At 33.7% G+C, this 18,790-nt stretch overlaps 1 protein-coding gene across 2 annotated transcripts in view; it reads right to left on the bottom strand.

Annotated features, from left to right (window-relative positions):
• LOC111423729 (paired box protein Pax-6-like) overlaps window positions 1-18,790 on the bottom strand; it is a 53,060-nt gene that overhangs the window by 31,022 nt on the left and 3,248 nt on the right. For both annotated transcript variants that reach the window (XM_023057034.2, XM_023057035.2), the window contains exons 3-4: window positions 13,443-13,608; window positions 13,204-13,384 (exon numbers count right to left, since the gene is read on the bottom strand). In XM_023057034.2, the coding sequence (XP_022912802.1) occupies window positions 13,204-13,384; window positions 13,443-13,608 (347 nt within the window). The remainder of the gene's footprint in view (window positions 1-13,203; window positions 13,385-13,442; window positions 13,609-18,790) is intronic.

The following is an 18,790-nucleotide window of genomic DNA, read 5'->3' on the forward strand; positions in this document are numbered from 1 at the left end:
ATAATATTTCGTGGAAGATTTCCTCCAAAGTTGATAATACAAGTTTCCATCGTATGATCAGAAAAAGATATCGACTTTCCAAAGTATCACAGTTTTTGAATAACTCATTCCACATCACATTCTCTATGATTGACAAACAGCAGGATTGTTTATAGCTAAAGTGTATCTGCTTTTTACTACGCGTATCAGAAATTTCCCTTTCTCTTTGACACCACGCATTTTTTTAGGGATATCATCAAATTTCGTTCTAATTCTGATCATTTAAGCAAATTTGCAAAATGTAAGGACTAAGAAAGTATATCCGATAATGATAATGATGACCAGAAAATGCTGAACATTTTTAGTCGAAAGATGCAGGAGTTACTTTAGGAGATTGCTAATAATAAAGAAATACAATTTATTCAAGAGGTTTTTTCTGCATTTCCATGCTGAAAAATTAACTCGTTTCAATAACTCAACCTGAAAACAGCCCAACCCAAGTCGACCCGAAAACAACCCAACCTAACCCAAATCAACCAAAATGCTATCCAACCTAACTCCAATTTATCTCAATCCGAAAGTAACCCAATCTGAAAACAGCCCAACCTAACTCAACCCAAAAACAACCCAACCTAAGTCAATCCAAAAGCAACTCAACCTGAAAGCAACCCTACTAAGCTATGCTAGGGCCAGGATTTTCGGACTTCCTTACGGAAGAATCCGGATTATCTATTGAAAATCTCCCTGGCTTCGCCCTTTAGGAACTTGGACAGCTTGAAATTTAATTTAAATGAAATTTAGGCATCGTGTAATTATTTCTCGTTGATTATCTGATATTTACTTACAGCAAACTATTCTCTTTCTGACCACAGCTGCTTGCTTTAAATAATATTTCGTGGAAGATTTCCTCCAAAGTTGATAATACAAGTTTCCATCGTATGATCAGAAAAAGATATCAACTTTCCAAAGTATCACAGTTTTTGAATAACTCATTCCTCATCACATTCTCTATGATTGATAAACAGCAGGATTGTTTATAGCTAATGTTGTCCCGCAATGTCTTTTCTGCTTTTTACTACACGTATCAGAAATTTTCCGTTTCTCTTTGACACCACGCATTTTTTTAGGGATATCATCAAATTTCGTTCTAATTCTGATCATTTAAGCAAATTTGCAAAACGTAAAAATAATGACCAGAAAATGCTGAAAATGTTTCGTCGAAAGATGCAGGAGCTACTTTAGGAGATTGCTAATAATAAAGAAATACAATTTATTCAAGAAGTTTTTTTACATTTCTAAATTAACAAATTTTTTAGTCGTATAATCGACCATATTTTGCAATGAAATCGTAAACGATCCAGAAATTAGAACGACAATCGAAATCAGAATCGGAATCGAAATCAGAATTGAAATTTTGTTCAATAATTTTTCTCTTTGTTAACTTCGTGTAATGACTTCTCATTGATTATCTGCTCGTACTTACGTCTAGATTTTTTAATGTAACGATATTTTAGCATGTGTTAGCCAGATTATTTCAACACACGCAAATTTTATCTTGATAATGATTAATTTACATCTTAATGGGAAAACCTCACCATGTTTAACACTGAAAATGCAAATGTTAGTAGATTATAAATAGTTATAGCCACTTAAATGCTTTGGAGAGCGTGACTCTGTTTAGGAGTCTATTCGTAGTAATAAACACCTAAATTACCAACGATCGAAACACCTTATTGCGACACTCATTTAGTGATTATTTGCTAATACAACACACAGACCTAAAACACATTCAAACCCTAAATTAAATAAGTTGTTAATTAGAATTGCAAATACAGATTTTTCCATAAGCATCATAAGAAGCAAATATCAAAGTGCTACTTTAGCAAAGAGCTTGAAGAAGACCATCTTTATCGATGATCTGTTGTATTTAGAAGACCGTGACATCGATGTCTAAGCAATATCTAAGCGATGTTCTTATAATCTCGCGAAAACGCAAAAAGTGCGTGGTAAGATATTTCAAAGAGCAGAGAATTTCTCCATGTTGAAAAATCAACTCACCTCAAGATTCTGCTAAGAGGTACAATCCTTCCCTCATCAACAGAAATCTTATGAAGCAATGCGTAAAGAAATAATTAAGCAGTAAACAGTCAGTAAACATACAATAATTAGGCAGTGCCCTATTTTGCCCACACAGCACAACCTAGAAGCAAGCCAATCCAACCCAAATGCAATCCAACCTCACTCCAATCCAACTTAATCCGAAAGTAACCCAAACTGAAAACTGCCCTATCCAATTCAACCCGAAAACGATCCAACCTAAGTCAATCCAAAAGCAACTCAACCTGAAACCAACCCAATCCAATCCAAATTAACCAAAATGTAATCCAACCTCACTCCAATCCAACTTAATCCAAAAGCAACTCAACTTGAAAGCAACCCTACTAAGCTATGCTAGGGAATTTCGGACTTTCATATGGTAGGATATAGCTTCAGTAACTGTCCAGAAAAAAACCGTCGGTGATAGTGGTTATCAGTAAATATCAAAGTGAAAATTAAAATTAAAATCCATTTTTACTAGTTGTTAATTTATGAAAAGGTAATTAAATTTAATATTCTCAATTTGTACTTTTGAAACTGGTTTTTATTAATTAAGTCTAACTAGTTTCGGCCCATGGCCATCCTCAGAGACTAATTTTGCAAGAGTTCACAGAAAGTCATATCATTAAATATTAAGTTTACAATGGTGATTATTTAAATAAAATTTTATAAACTTTTAAGACAAAATTACAAGTTAACACGTTACAATTGAAACCCAATTTTCGAAGAAAAAAGTAAGAAGAAAAAGTAACCCAATCTGAAAATAGTCCAACCCAACTCAACCCCTATCTCGATCCAAAAGCAACTCAACCTGTAAGCAACCCAATCCAACCCGAATCAACCAAAATGGAATGCAATCTCACTCCAATCCAACTTAATCTGAAAGTAACCCAACTTGAAAACAGCCCAACCCAACTCAACCCGAAAACAACCCAACCTAAGTCAACCCAAAAGCAACTCAACCTGAAAGCAACCCTATCTAAGCTATGCTAGGGCCCGGAATTTCGGACTTCCTTATGGAAGCATCCGGATTATCTATTCAAACTTTCCCTTACTTCCCCCTTTAGGAACTTGGGCAGCTTGAAATTTAATTTAATTGAAATTTAGAGCTTCACCAACTGTCAAAAAAAAAGTCGGTGATAGTGGTTATCAGCAAATATCAAAGTGCTACCTTAGCAGAACTTGAAGAAGATAGCTATCTTTATCGTTGCTTTTAGAAGTCGTGACATCGACGTTCTTTCAATTGACTCATTTGATACCAGAGGCGAAAAGTACCCAGTAAGATATTTCAAAGATCGTCTCATGATTTTGCTATGAGGTATAATCCGTCCTTCATCAATGAAGCAAACAGTCAGAAAACATACGGTAATTAGGCAGTTCTCTATTTTGGCCACAAAGCTCAACCCAAAAGCAATTCAATTCAACCCAAATCAACCAGAATGCAATCCAACCTCAATTCAATCTAACTTAACCCGAAAACAACCCAACCTAACTCAATCCAAAAGCAACTCAATCTAACAAAAATCAACCAAAATGCAATCCAACCTTACTCCAATCCAACTCATCTCGAAAACAACCCAACCTAAGTCAATCCAAAAGCAACTCATCCTGAAAGCAATCCTATGTAGGCTATGCTAGGGCCTCCCTTATCTATTAAAACTCTCCCTTACTTCGTCCTTTAGGAACTTGGACAGCTTCTACATTAGTGATGAATCTCTTGACATGAAGTTGTTAAATTCATATTATTGTTCTGATCTTAAGCTACTTATTTTGTTTCTTCTCCTTCCTTTTCTTCATTCTGCTTCGATCTAAGATTTATCACGATCTTGCGTGTCCCTGTTTTGACTAAAAATGTATAATAATATATGTCTTCCATCTTCTTTTATGCAAATGGGGGCACTAAAAGATTGTGTGCCACTTTGTTTGACTCCAGTTTTCGTATTTCTTTCAGATACTTGTATAAAACACCATGACCGTTCTTAAAATTTCTGCTATATCTACTTTCTGTCTTGGGTTGAATCATTGTCTGCTACTTTCTGCTGCGCTCTCTTTTGCTATCTATGGACCTACAAGTCCATAGGAAAGTGCAGCTACATATCACTGGTATTCTCTTAATCGAGTTCAACATAACTGGAAATATCATGTGTTGTGGTCAATTCATCACCAATAAAAGGTCACAAAGATTACCACATCAAAGAAATGATAACAAAATGTATATAATTTCATTTCAAAATCCTTAATTAATTCAAGTATTTTTAAAACATGATAATAAATCCCCCATAGAAAACAAAACCTCGTTGATAAAATCATCTCATCCTTATCCTATCGCGCATCCAATCGGTTGGTTTATAGTATTTAGAAGACCGTGACATCGACGCCTAAGCAATATTAATCAAAATAATAGGACTGTTGAGTTCTTATAATCTCAATTGTGGAAATTGACTCAGGTGATATCAGAGGCGAAAAGTACGCAGTGAGATATTTCAAAGATCGTCTCAAGATTCTGCTATGAGATGTAATACGTCCATCATCAACAGAAATCTTATGAAGCAATGCGTAAAGAAATAATTAAGCAGTAAATATACAGTAATTAGGCAGTTCCCTATTTTGCCCACAGAGCTCAACCCAAAAGCAACCCAAATCAACCAGAATGCAATCCAACCTCAATTCAACCTAACTCAACCTAAAAACAACCCAACCTAAGTCAATCCAAAAGTAACCCAACCTGAAAACAACCCAACCTAAGTCAATCCAAATACAACTTAACCTGAAAGCAACCCTATCCAAGCTATGCTAAGGTCAAGAGTACTGAAACTCTCCTTTATTTCACCCTTTAGGAACTTGGCCAGCTTCTATATTAGTGATGAATCTCTTGACATGAAGTTGTTAAATCCATCATAGATTTTAAGGTACTTATTTTTTTTCTTCTCCTTCCTTTTTCTTTCCGCTTCGATCTAAGATTTATCACGACCTTCTGTTTTGACTAAAAATGGGGCACATTGCTTTCTGTGAACTTCTGTTTTGCATCTTTCTTTATGGAAATGGAGGCACTTAAAGATTGTGTATCACTTTGTATGACTCCAGTTTCTGCATTTCTTTCAAATACTAGCATAAAACACCATGACCGTTCCTAAAATTTCTGCCATATCTACATATCTACAAGTAGCACTTATCACTGGTATTTTCCAAATCGAGCTGAGCATATCTGGAAATATCATGTGTTGTGGTCAATTCATTACCAATGAACAAAAATTACCACATCAATTGCTCATTGAAAAGCTGATAATGAAATGATATTTACAACCATTTCGATGAGTCATTAAAGAAATGATAACAAAACGTATATAATTTCATTTCAAAATCCTTAATTAATTCATTCATTTTTAAAACTTGATAATAAATCCCCCGTAGAAAACAAAACCTCGTTTATAAATTTATAAGACAGGTCATAAAATCCCCCAAAAAAAACTCAAAAAAGATCAAATCCTGTTGCTTGCATCTATCATCTCATCCTTATCCTATCGCGCATCCAATCGGTTGGTTTATCTTCAATCGATCTGACGTCTACGAACCTTGGTCGGTCGTCGCATCGAAGAGCCGAGACATCGGGGGCCCCCCAAAAAGGAAGCAAACCGTCTAAAAAGACGTCCGCGCGAGCGAAAGCGGCGGCGGCAACGGAAACAAGGCGAAAAGGAAAGGAAGAGAACGAAGGCGCCCGCTACTAACCAGTTATTTCTGTATTCCGTCCAATGATGTAAAGAGCGACTGCCGGAGTTTTGAGCGTAATTCCTCTCGCTTCACTGGCCGCCCGCTCGTCCAATCAATTCGTGACGCCCGCGAAACCCCCCGCGCCGTAGAACTCGGCCCCCCTTTACAAAACCCCAACCGGCTGAGTCCTGCAAAGCTATCGTTTCCAAAGAACAAACTCCAAAAAAAAAAAAAACAAAAACTGAGAATACGAAGGACGATGTTGTTTTGTGTTTTGTCAATATTAGTTATTTTCGATAATTAAACGCGATAATTAAAGGAGGTAATTAACGATGGATGAAATATTGAAGGAAAAATAGGGAGAAAATTATCGATGAGTTATTTTAAAAATCAAAAACAAGATGGTTATTTTAAATTTGTTTGAAATTGATTCTAATTTGTTTAATTGGATTGAAATTTAGAAATAATTAAAAGAAAAGGGTTCCTCCTACAATCCTTTCAAAAAACTTTTTTCTTCAAGAAAGAAATCTCCCCCTTAAAGTCTCTCCTTGGTGACACCGCGTTTTAATTAAAATCCAATCCATTATTAACCCGTTAAATCGTCAAATCTGGTCCCTACTGATTTGATTACAATAAATCCTCAACGTAGAAAATTGAACGGTTGAATTTTTTCGCAGATTTACGCTCTCGAAGTCTTCATTATCTGGAGGCGAGTAATGAAACAATCATATCCAGAATACTGCAACATGTATTCATTGCTGGTATGAACGAGGGATTACAGTTTAAATCTCTTTTCTTCTCTCTTTATCTTTCATTTTACAATATGTATCATTTCAATGGTTTCATCCCTCTTCTTTAGTATGGGGGGTTGTGAGAGCGATTTATTAAAACGCGGATATAATCTGATAGCCGTCTATAAAGTAATGGGGTTTTATCAGACGAGAACCGATTTTTAGGCCACGTGGCCGTCACGTGGCGCAAGAGATTATTGCACATTACATATTAGGCGATCCATGAACACCCCCTCCCTTATATTCCGGTCTAGCGGGGGTTGTTTCCGGTAAATTGTCGTCGAAATAAAACGGTTGCAAAAAAATCGAACGCGATTTTTCTCGGTTTATTGCCTCGACACGTGTCAGTTTTAACGGTTTGTTCAGATATATCACCTTTTTTAAATTGAAATTTCAAAAAAAAATCAATAAAAGATACGGAGATATTTTCTTGTTATATAACAGAGTGTTATTTTGATTTTTAGATGTAAGAAGAACTTCCTCACGGATACTAATTCCTATATGTTTCGATGATTTATTTTGGACAACAAAATAGATAAGCACGCCAACTGGAAACCGCCGTCGCGTCGTTGGAACGTTGCCAGTTCGGGTTGGAAATCGCTGGCAACGGTATTCGGCCTTCCCCCTTTTTTCCGCTATCTTCGCGAGACCGACGCTTTCAGCGTTATCAAGGGCCATTCTCGAAATAATCTTTCGTTCCGCCCTTTCCCTTCTCTTCGCTCTCTTTCCGCGCTAATGGAACGCGGTCCCACCATCGACGAAAAAAAAATGTTTTAATATCTCTTTGGAACGTACGTGGAAAGTTTCGCGCGTTTCCAATAGCAGCGGCAACAGCAACGATGATGATATCGATTCTTTCGTCCCGGTAACAAGTTGGGATTCCATTTAATCAGCTCGTAATCATCGGTTTAACCTGCGTGACGGACTGTGTGGGAGAGAAACCCGAGGGGAGAGACAGTTTTGGGTCTCTCCTTCCGTCGAGGAAAAGGCGACGTTCCGACGCCGCTTCCGCATTTTAAGCGGGAACCCTCCTACCCCGGAAAATCGTATACCGTATCAATAAGTTTCCCTTTTTGTCTCCGGAAAGGACGGGATCGGACGGCAGCAGCGGCAGGGTTCGTCGAATATAAACGATGCGATAAAATTGTCGTGCAGGGAATGTTCAATGAATTACCAAATCGATAGATGATAACCTGAAGAACCTCGCAAAAACCTTATAAAAGACAGACAAGTTGAAAACTTTAAAGAATTCAAATTTTTATGTCTTTTCTTAATCATTTTTAAATATAAAAATGTCAACATTAAAGGTATTTACTACATTTGGGTTTAGTCGTGCACCTGAAGACGCACAGCTAAACCCGAAACTTTCAAATTTTAGATCTAGTGTTAGTTCTAGTTTTATTAGTAATTCAGCGTTAGAGTGTTGTATATTTTTAATTGAACTTAAACATAAATATAGTTAAATAAATAAAGGTTACATTTTTAGTATCAATATGTCATGTACAAGCCGAGGCAGCTATGCTGCCGAGGCAATGGCTTAATACTTAAAGAGCAATAAATAAAGATTATATTTTCAATATCAATGTATCATTGACAAGCCGAGGTAGCTCAAAGATTGTGTTTCCACTGTTAATATGACATCTATTAGCCGAGGTAGCTGTGGTGCTAAAGCAGTGGTTCAAGACTTAGAAAACAATGTATAGAAATTGTATTTCCAGTGTTGATATGACATTTATAAGCCGAGGCAGCTATGCTGCCGAGGCAGTGGCTAAATTATTACTTATTATTATTATATCATTTACAAACCGAAGTAGCTGCGCTACCGTAGTTGTGGCTCAAGACTTAGAAAACAATGTATAGAAATTGTATTTCCACTGTTGATATGACATTTATAAGCCGAGGCAGCTATGCTGCCGAGGCAGTGGCTAAATTATTACTTATCATTATATCATTTACAAGCCGAAGTAGCTGCGCTGCCGAGGTTGTGGCTCAAGGCTTCGGAAACACTGTATAAAGATTGTGTTTCTACTGTTAATATGACATCTATTAGCCGAGGTAGCTCTGCTGCAAAGGCAGTGGCTCAAGACTTAAAAAACAATGTATAAAGATTGTATGTGCACTGTTGATATGACATTTATAAGCCGAGGCAGCTGTGTTGCTGAGGCAGTGGCTCAATTATTACTAATTATTGTATCAATTATAAGCCGAAGCAGCTGCGCTGCCGAGGTTGTAGCTCAAGACTTAGAAAAACAATGTATAAAGATTGTGTTTCCACTGTTAATATGACATCTATTAGCCGAGGTAGCTGTGGTGCTAAAGCAGTGGCTTAAGACTTAAAAAACAATGTATAATGATTGTATGTGCACTGTTGATATGACATTTATAAGCTGAGGCAGTGGCTCAATTATTACTTGTTATTGTATCAATTATAAGCCGAAGTAGCTGCGCTGCCGAGGTTGTGGTTCAAAACTTAGAAAACAATGTATAAAGGTTGTGTTTCCACTGTTAATATGACATCTATTAGCCGAGGTAGCTGTGCTGCTAAAGCAGTGGCTTAAGACTTAAAAAACAATGTACATATAATGATTGTATGTGCGCTGTTGATATGACATTTATAAGCTGAGGCAGTGGCTCAATTATTACTTGTTATTGTATCAATTATAAGCCGAAGTAGCTGCGTTGCCGAGGTTGTGGTTCAAGACTTAGAAAACAATGTATAAAGGTTAAAGATAAAGGTATAAAGTATTGACCAACCAAAAGTTGCACGCTATCTGACCAACCGATCTAGTGCAAAACTAGAAGTAACACTAGAGAAAACTTTGAGAAATTCGCACTGGATTAAATGTTAATTAACCTAACTCAAAGTGGAACTTCTACACAAAATTCTGAAATAAATCAGTAAATTAAGGCGTTAGGTATAGATTTTAGGTTATCTTTAGTTTATAGATGGTGAACAACGACATTTTAGTCGTTTTGAATAATCACTTTCAGTTCTTGAGAAATAAATTTTTGAAATGATCGACAATTTTTTTGAATTTTGCAATTTTCGCCGATTAAGTTTTAAAAATTCGTATAAAATTCGTTTCTTGGAATATGAGTATGAAAATATTCCAAAGTGTTAATAAAAGTGTCTTCTTTCCAATGAACCAACACGTTTTGAAAAATAACTTTTAGTTTTTGAGAAAACAATATTGGAAGTTTTGATAAAATTTTCGATGTTGTAATTTTCATCGATAACTCAAAATTCGCTATAAAATTAATTGCTTAGAAGATCGTTGTGGAAATATCACCAATCATTAAGTAAATTATCCTCTTTTTGATGCAAAAAGCCGTTTTGAAAAATCGCTTTTAGTTTTTGAGAAATAAATTTTTGAAATGAACAACAATTTTTTCGAATTTTGCAATTTTCGCCGATTAAGTTTTAAAAATTCGTATAAAATTCATTTCTTGGAATATAAGTATGAAAATTTCCCAAAGTGTTAATAAAAGTGTCCTCTTTCCAATGAACCAACACGTTTTCAAAAATAACTTTTAGTTTTTGAGAAAACAATATTTGAAGTTTTGATAAAATTTTCGATGTTGCAATTTTCATTGATAACTTTCAAAATTCGCTATAAAATTAATTTCTTGAAGGATCGTTGTGGAAATATCATCAATTATTAAATAAATTATCCTCTTTTTGATGCAAAAAGCCGTTTTGAAAAATCGCTTTCAGTTCTTGAGAAATAAATTTTTGAAATGATCGACAATTTTTTTGAATTTTGCAATTTTCGCCGATTAAGTTTTAAAAATTCGTATAAAATTCGTTTCCTGGAATATGAGTATGAAAATATCCCAAAGTGTTAATGAAAGTGTCCTCTTTCCAATGAACCAACACGTTTTCAAAAATAACTTTTAGTTTTTGAGAAAACAATATTTGACGTTTTGATAAAATTTTCGATGTTGAAATTTTCATCGATATCTTTCAAAATTCGCTATAAAATTAATTTCTCAAAGGATCCTTGATCCAATTATTAATTAACGTATCATCTTTTTAGAGTTGCCTCGTTAGTTAAATCAGCATCAAAAAAGTTTTGTATCTTGGATCCAAATAAGTTGACATATCTTGTCGACTTTCTTATTAATTTCATTTTTATTCAAATATCGCAATAAAGTGGGAATATCACTTCAGAAATGCACCAGAAATTATAACCATAATGGCCAAATAGATATGCCGGATAACCGGATATCCGGCCGAAAGGGATGCCGAATATCCAGTATCCGGCTTTTTTTCGGGTTCCCGTATGTTTCTAGTTCTAGATCTAGAGTTAGCTATAGTATTAGTGAAGTTGAATTTGGGTTGTTCTTGCTTGGTTGGGTTGGGTTGGTTTAATTGTGAGGATTCCCATAACACTTTGCGGAAGTTGCAGAATATGAAAATATTCTCAAGTTACGTTTTTCCGCCGTATCCATTTTTTTGATATCACTGCACTAGTGACAGATTTAAACGAGAATAATAGATGTCCCAAGCATGTTATTTATGAACAAGATGAGAGATGACTACTTCATTAAAGATTATCGGATAAATTGTTGGATTCATAACCAAATTAGGGATTGTCACTCTTCTAGAGATGAATCCTCGAGTTTAATTTTTATGTTTGAAAGTGCAATTCTTGTGATACTTGGAATGAATTTCCTATAGAATTCCTTCATTCCGATGAATGTCATTTAAAAAACTGATCCATCGTATCCAAAAATCAAATTAATCCAATATAATGAAAAATATGATTGCTGGAATTTGCAATAATTTATCCAAAGGCAACTTCCTCTTGTCTAGATTGGTTCATTTAAGAATTTGTTGGATTTGAGTAAGAAAGTGAAAATTACTACAAAAAGCAGTAAATAACTACACCGCATTGGAGTCTAATTTAATCTAAAAGTGGGGTTGGCGACAGTTTTTGTGTCTAAATGCGCATAACTTGCTCCAATTGTTTTAAATTTGATCATCACTCTAGTACATCTAAAGGTCCTCCAAAAAAACAGTATCCATAGTTGTATCATTGGTTGGATATAGCTTCAAAATGTGGAGGAAGAGTTTCGCTTGATTTTGTTTTCCCTCATGACAAAAGAAATTCAAAATTTTGCAATTTCTCAAAAATATCTTATTCCAAGCATCGTTAGTATTCTTTTTGTCGCGTAGTACTTCAGATTTCCTTCTATTTTAGCAGTTACTGATAAGAATGAGACTTGGATCAAACAATCCTTTTCAAATTGCCACATTTAATTGATGTATGAGTCATTCCATGTTTTGTTTATTCCTAAAAAGGATGGATGTCATGATTTCTGATAGATAGCTTTCTTAGCTGAATGGGAATTTCTGGATTCTTTGTCGGTTAAGATACATTTTCATAAAAAATACGAATGCTTCAAAGAGAACGCTCAAGACAAAGATCAGAAATATAATAACATTTTTGAGAATGTTGTGATTCCATCCGTCTTAAAGACAACAATAATACGAACCGTTGAATTCAGAAGTTGTTTTTAGTCAACAACGAGATGAAATGGCGAACTCGGAAACCATTCAGGATGGAATTTATCGGGCGTTTCCAGTTAACGATGAGGTCGTCAATCAATTAAAGTTTGATTTGATATATTTGTATTATTACTATATTACTCTAACAAATGGTTTAATATGTCTATTTATTATTTTGTATTTAGTCAATGAGATTTTAGCTAAAAGAGATTAGACATGATGCACAAATGCTTGATAATCTGAATTAATTAGTCTCAAAGTCTTAGTCAAAAACATCTCTCATTATTTCCACTAACTGATATGGAAAGAAATATTTCCTGTGGCCAATGGTTGACCAAGGTCATAAACTAACCTATTTGAAAAGTATCAGAAAAAAGAGACTTATTTCATTTAGAATCTTTGGGTTCGAAGAGAAAATCACTCTAGTATCATTTGTTCTAAAAAGGATAAAAATGTCATTATGATTCCAAGTCTCCAAGACAATGATACTATTGATGAAAATTCAGGAAGAAGCAAGAAAACAAAAGAGCATCTAAATCAATGATCTTTGATAACAAATATTCCTCACAACGTTAGAAATAAGTACTAAAATATAACAACGCCAAAACACTCTTTCTGAATAACTCATCTTAATTACTGATGATTTCAAAGACTACAAACCCATTCTCATAAATTCTCATTAAAATAAAACTTCCCTAACGTAGTGCAATCTTATCTTAGAACAAAAAAAAGAAAAAAAGAACGAACCAACGAAATGCGGGGAAAAGAGTGAAGGAACGAAAAGAGCGGGGAAAAAGGCACCAGGAGCATTTTACTGAAAAATCCATATCGTTTTTGTTTTCGGGCATAAAGACGCGCTAGGGATGGGAAGCAAGGGAAAGGGGCGGGTTGCCATGGAAATTTGCATGCGTCCAATAAAACCATCGGGCGCAAGACAAGACACCGACTAAATGGGGGCCCCCTCCGTTGGGGGAACCTCGTTTGCCACTGCGCCCTTTTATAAATACTCCTTCTTTTATAAATACTGCGATGCCTCCCTCTTTTTTGTAATTTCACCGGTTTCGCTATTTATTTCTTAATTCCCACCACCATAAAAAAAATCAAAATCATACTTACGCTGGGTATGTTGTCGTTGGTACAAACACCTTCTTGTAACAATCTATCCCGGATCTCCCACGCGAATATGGAAGGACATTCTCTCTTGTATGCTGAGATCTTGGATACAACTTCCGCCGTCGCCACTCTAGGTTTTGAACCACCGATTGCTCTAGGTCTTATGGAGCCGGTCTCGTAGTACCTAAAAGATGTATCAAAATAATTTTTGTTTTGAATAAATTTGGGAGGAATTTTCTTACCTTCCAAGAATTTTTGAAACACACCCGTTGGAAACTTGTAGAATCCTGGAGATGTCGCAAGGTCTAGCTCCAGAATGGGCCAGCTCCACGATCTTCTGCCGCGTGGAGTCAGGCAAAGGTCGACCACTGACGAAAACCCCCCCTAGCTGATTCACACCGCTATGACCTGATCACAGTATCACAGTTTTACTATTTATTTAGTGGTCATTAAATAAAGAATAGATTCAAATTGGCAAATTCAAAAAAATTAACATTTTTGCCAATTTCGATCTTTCAATATTTATCTTGCAGTATACTGTGCTAATCATTCAAAACGGTGTGACGAATGAGCTAAAGAATGAGATCGTCATCTGACCACACCTTGCACTTGATAACGGGGCCACCCATCAGACTCAGGCCAAAATCGCAGTCTTTAAATTTTGATACAAAATAATATTTGTCTCAACATAATTTTGTATATATATTAACTGGTGCCTCATCCGATGGTGGCCTCGTTGTTTCTGCTACAAAACCTACAACTGACCAATAACAAGCACAACAAAAAAAAATAAAAATTCATAAAACAAATTATAAAGTCGTCCTAAAAACCGAAAATATTTGTAATCATTTCTTTTAAGTACTTGGTTAATTAATCGCGATGAGTTCTTTAGCCATCGAATCGTTGCAAAACAAAAAATTGCCTCTTATAAGCAACGACAAAATCGATCCAACTTTTTGCCGACAAACGCACTTGCCCACAAGAGTGGATCATTTGCATATAACATTGCCAAGGTCATGTACTGGAATCGCCCGGATCTCTTGTTGCCCTTGAAATTTAAAGCTTTAAGAAAAGAAATCGACACCCGACATTTTTCAAAACCACAAAAAAATCTAACAATAAAGTTATAACGATTGAAAAAGGTTTTAAAGGTATTTGAAAAGATATGTCTCCTTGAAAAGTTGACAAGCATTTTTGAAACTCAATAAAGTAAATATGAAACAATAATTTTAGGTTTTAGAATGATATAATGTTAGGGTTAATGTTATACCAAAGGTTTTGTTAACGTTTAGTTATCATTTGTATTGTGTAAACCGTGGCGGATTTGAGAATTACCCCCTCAGGGCGAAGTTGTTGCTCCGCTGACGCTGACAGAACACGGGATTAGGTCTATTCACCGCACCATCTAAACCTCCCCCTTCAGCTAACTGTGTAACTGTTTAGTGCCACTTATGATATTTGCTCTGTATTGTCATTCATTGTTACAATTATGTTCTCTCCCTTCATGTTTCAGACCGTAACAAATACCTCCTTTTATTAACACCCTTATCAAAAATGTACATAATAATCTCTTATATCTTAATTGAACTATTTGATTATCATTTATATAAGAAGATTTTGTGAGAAAACTGTATGATATAATGTTTCGTATGGATTTTGATTTTTAAGGAAGTCAGTGAATAGAAAAGATTTGGTTGACGTGGATAAACTCAATAAATCTCTGACGATAATAAATTTTATCTCTCCGACATAAAGAGAGGCGTTGAGCCGCCGCGACGCTTGGCATCGCGCGGATAATGCTCACAACAGCGAGGGGGATGGTGCTTTTGTCGGACGACTTCCGCGACCTATCGTGTGACGCGATGAATGAACCGTTGGAGGAATCGAAGTTGGCTAACCTTTCGCCGCCAGATTTCATTTGTCAGCCCTCACACTAAAGAAAACCCTTACATAATACCCTCAAAAACTAAAAATTTCCATATAAACTCTTCAAATCTAACTTTAAGTGTTAAAAATTGTACAAGAAAAATGGTGTGATAAAAATTCGGAATTTTTATGGGTGTTATTTTTATGATCGTGAAACGTGGTAAATATTCATGTTCGGTGTTGGTGTATTTCCGCCCGCGAATGCGATAAGCCCGTCAAATTTTTATTCTCCTTGCATTTTCGGTGATGAAAAGCAAAAGGGACTGACAAGTGAGGGGCTGTTCCGGTAGAAATCCTCGCGCATCAGCGAAATAGGGGAGAGGAATTTCCCGTCAAAAATCGGGAAGGAATGGAAAGGGTAACAAATATTGCCGATACGAATACATTTATGACTTTTTCGCACTCGTATACGTTTTTATTTAGGTATTTTTTTTTTTTACTCTCAAATCATTCAATTTTTATCTCTCTTTTAGATTTAAAAGTTAAAAAGAATTCTTAAAAAGAAAGAATTATATATTATTAAATATTTGATGTACTTTTAAACTGATCTATAATTAAAAGTTTATTAGTCTTACTAGTTTCGGCTTTGTGCCATCTTCAAAGACTATGTCGAAAATATCGTGAATGTGATTAAAATATATAATATATAGTAAATATACAGGGTGAGTTTTTTTCCATGTTTAGTATGGAGATCTCGAAAACTAGCGACGATAGAGAGACGATTAAATAGGGAAAGAATTGCAGTTTCATGAACTCAATTTAATGAGCTTTTTGTTTTTTGGATAAAATGCATGGCTAACTAGATATCTCGAAAAAACTGTTTTTTTGTTATATCGTTCGATATCTATGGCTCCGTTATTATTGATTTTAGGAAAAATTTGTAGGGTATTACATGTTTAATAAAGCAGTCTAACTAATTTTTTTATTTAAGCAATAATTTTTGAGTTATGACACAAACTTGTGACATTTCTAATGGAAACCATAGTTGGCCATGACTTTATAAAGAAAGCCTTTTCTCAACGATTCTAATGATATATCACTTGACATAGATATTTTTATTAATAAATAAATTTTAGCCATTTATTCTTTTAATTTGCAAACTATTCAGGTAGTACGCTATGGAAACAATTGATAAATTCATTTGTTTCAAATGTTTCGTTTAGTTTCTAATTAACGTTGATTGAGGTTTTGTAAATTATAATCAATATGAATTTTTCTAATCAAGAAAAGCGTGATATCATTTTATGCTATAAAAATGCAATATAAATTTGATCGTCGCCAGCCTTCTCTATCTACTTTTAAGAGGCTAATAATTTAAACCAACTAAAGATGCAAGACAGAAGTAAATGTATTAGCACGAATCCATCAAAATGCATCGGTTTCAACACAAGTTGCATCTGAAGCAGGCACGTCACAACGTACTGTCGTAAGAGAACTAAAAAAGCATAGATTTCATTCATATAAAATGGCAGTTTCACAAACACTACCTCCAGATGACTACAATAAGCATGTAGAATATTTTGCCTAACTGCAATTTTTTCCCTATTTAATCGTCTCTCTATCTCCGCTAGTTTTCGAGATCTCCATATTAAACATGGAAAAAAAACACCCCGTATACATAGCAAGAAACTTTTCAACTAAAAATTATTGCTGACTTAATTCTAAACAACTATTGTTGGAAACATTTTTTGATTCATCCAATAATTATTAAAATAATCTCAAAAATATCACTTTTATGTCAGCGTTTATCACCATGTAGTGGAGATATCAAAAATTGTTATTAATAACACTAAGAAATCGTATTTTAATACGATTTAGTTTTAATTTGAAGCAATTTAACTGTAATTATATCATTTTTGTACTATTCAGAGGGAAATTAAGAAATTTAGATTGTAAGTAAAGAAACAGCAAAAGTTTTTGAAATTTTTTCAAATAAAAGTTGTTGCTGATTTAATTCTAAACAAATAATGTTTGAGACATTTTTTGATTCCATCAATAATTATTGAGATAATCTCAAAAATATCACTTTTTATGTTAACGTTTATCGCCATATAGTGAAGATATCAAAAATTGTTATTAATAACACTAAGAAATCGTATTTTAATATGATTTAGTTTTAATTTTAGGCAATTTAAGCGTCATTTTGTAATTATATCATTTTTGTACTATTCAGAGGGAAATTAAGAAATTTAGATTGTAAGTAAAGAAACAGCAAAAATTTTTGAAATTTTTTTGAAATAAAAGTTGTTGCTGATTTAATTCTAAACAAATAATGTTTGAGACATTTTTTGATTCCATTAATAATTATTGAGATAATCTCAAAAATATCACTTTTTATGTTAACGTTTATCGCCATATAGTGAAGATATCAAAAATTGTTATTAATAACACTAAGAAATCGTATTTTAATATGATTTAGTTTTAATTTGAGGCAATTTAAGCGTAATTTTGTAATTATATCATTTTTGTACTATTCAGAGGGAAATTAAGAAATTTAGATTGTAAGTAAAGAAATAGCAAAAATTTTGGAAAATTTTTCAATTAAAAGTTGTTGCTGATTTTATTCTAAACAAATAATATTTTACACATTTTTTGATTGAACCAATAATTATTGAGATAATCTCAAAAATATCACTTTTTATGTCACTGTTTATCGCCATATAGTGAAGATATCAAAAATTGTTATTAATAACACTAAGAAAGCGTATTTTAATATGATTTAGTTTTAATTTGAGACAATTTAAGCGTAATTTTGTAATTATATCATTTTTGTACTATTCAGAGGGAAATTAAGAAATTTAGATAGTAAGTAAAAAAATAGCAAAAATTTTGGAAAAGTTTTCAAATAAAAGTTGTTACTGATTTAATTCTAAACAAATAATATTTGATACATTTTTTGATTCAACCAATAATTATTGAGATAATCCCAAAAATATCACTTTTTATATCAGCGTTTATCGTCATATAGTGAAGATATCGAAAATTGTTATTAATAGCACTAAGAAATCGTATTTTAGTTCGATTTAGCTTTTATTTTAGACAATTTAACCGTGATTTTGCAATTATATCTTTTTTTGTACTATTCAGAGGGAAATTAAGAAATATAGATTGTAAGTAAAGAAATAGCAAAAATTTTAGAAAATTTTTCAAATAAAAGTTGTTGCTGATTTAATTCTAAACAAATAATGTTTGAGACATTTTTTGATTCCATCAATAATTATTGAGATAATCTCAAAAATATCACTTTTTATGTTAACGTTTATCGCCATATAGTGAAGATATCAAAAATTGTTATTAATAACACTAAGAAATCGTATTTTAATACGATTTAGTTTTAATTTGAGGCAATATAACCGTAATTTTGTAAGTATATCATTTTTGTACTATTCAGAGGGAAATTAAGAAGTTTTGATTGTAAGTAAAGAAATAGCAAAAATTTTGGAAAATTTTTCAAATGAAAGTTGTTGCTGATTTTATTCTAAACAAATAATATTTGACACATTTTTTGATTCAACCAATAATTATTGAAATAATCTCAAAAATATCACTTTTTATGTCAGCGTTTATCACCGTGTAGTGGAGATATCAAAAATTGTTATTAATAACACTAAGACATCATATTTTTGTTCGATTTAGCTTTTATTTGAGACAATTTAACCGCGAT

The sequence above is a fragment of the Onthophagus taurus genome, chromosome 11 (genome assembly GCF_036711975.1).
Source record: "Onthophagus taurus isolate NC chromosome 11, IU_Otau_3.0, whole genome shotgun sequence".
In the NCBI taxonomy this organism is placed as follows: domain Eukaryota; kingdom Metazoa; phylum Arthropoda; class Insecta; order Coleoptera; family Scarabaeidae; genus Onthophagus; species Onthophagus taurus.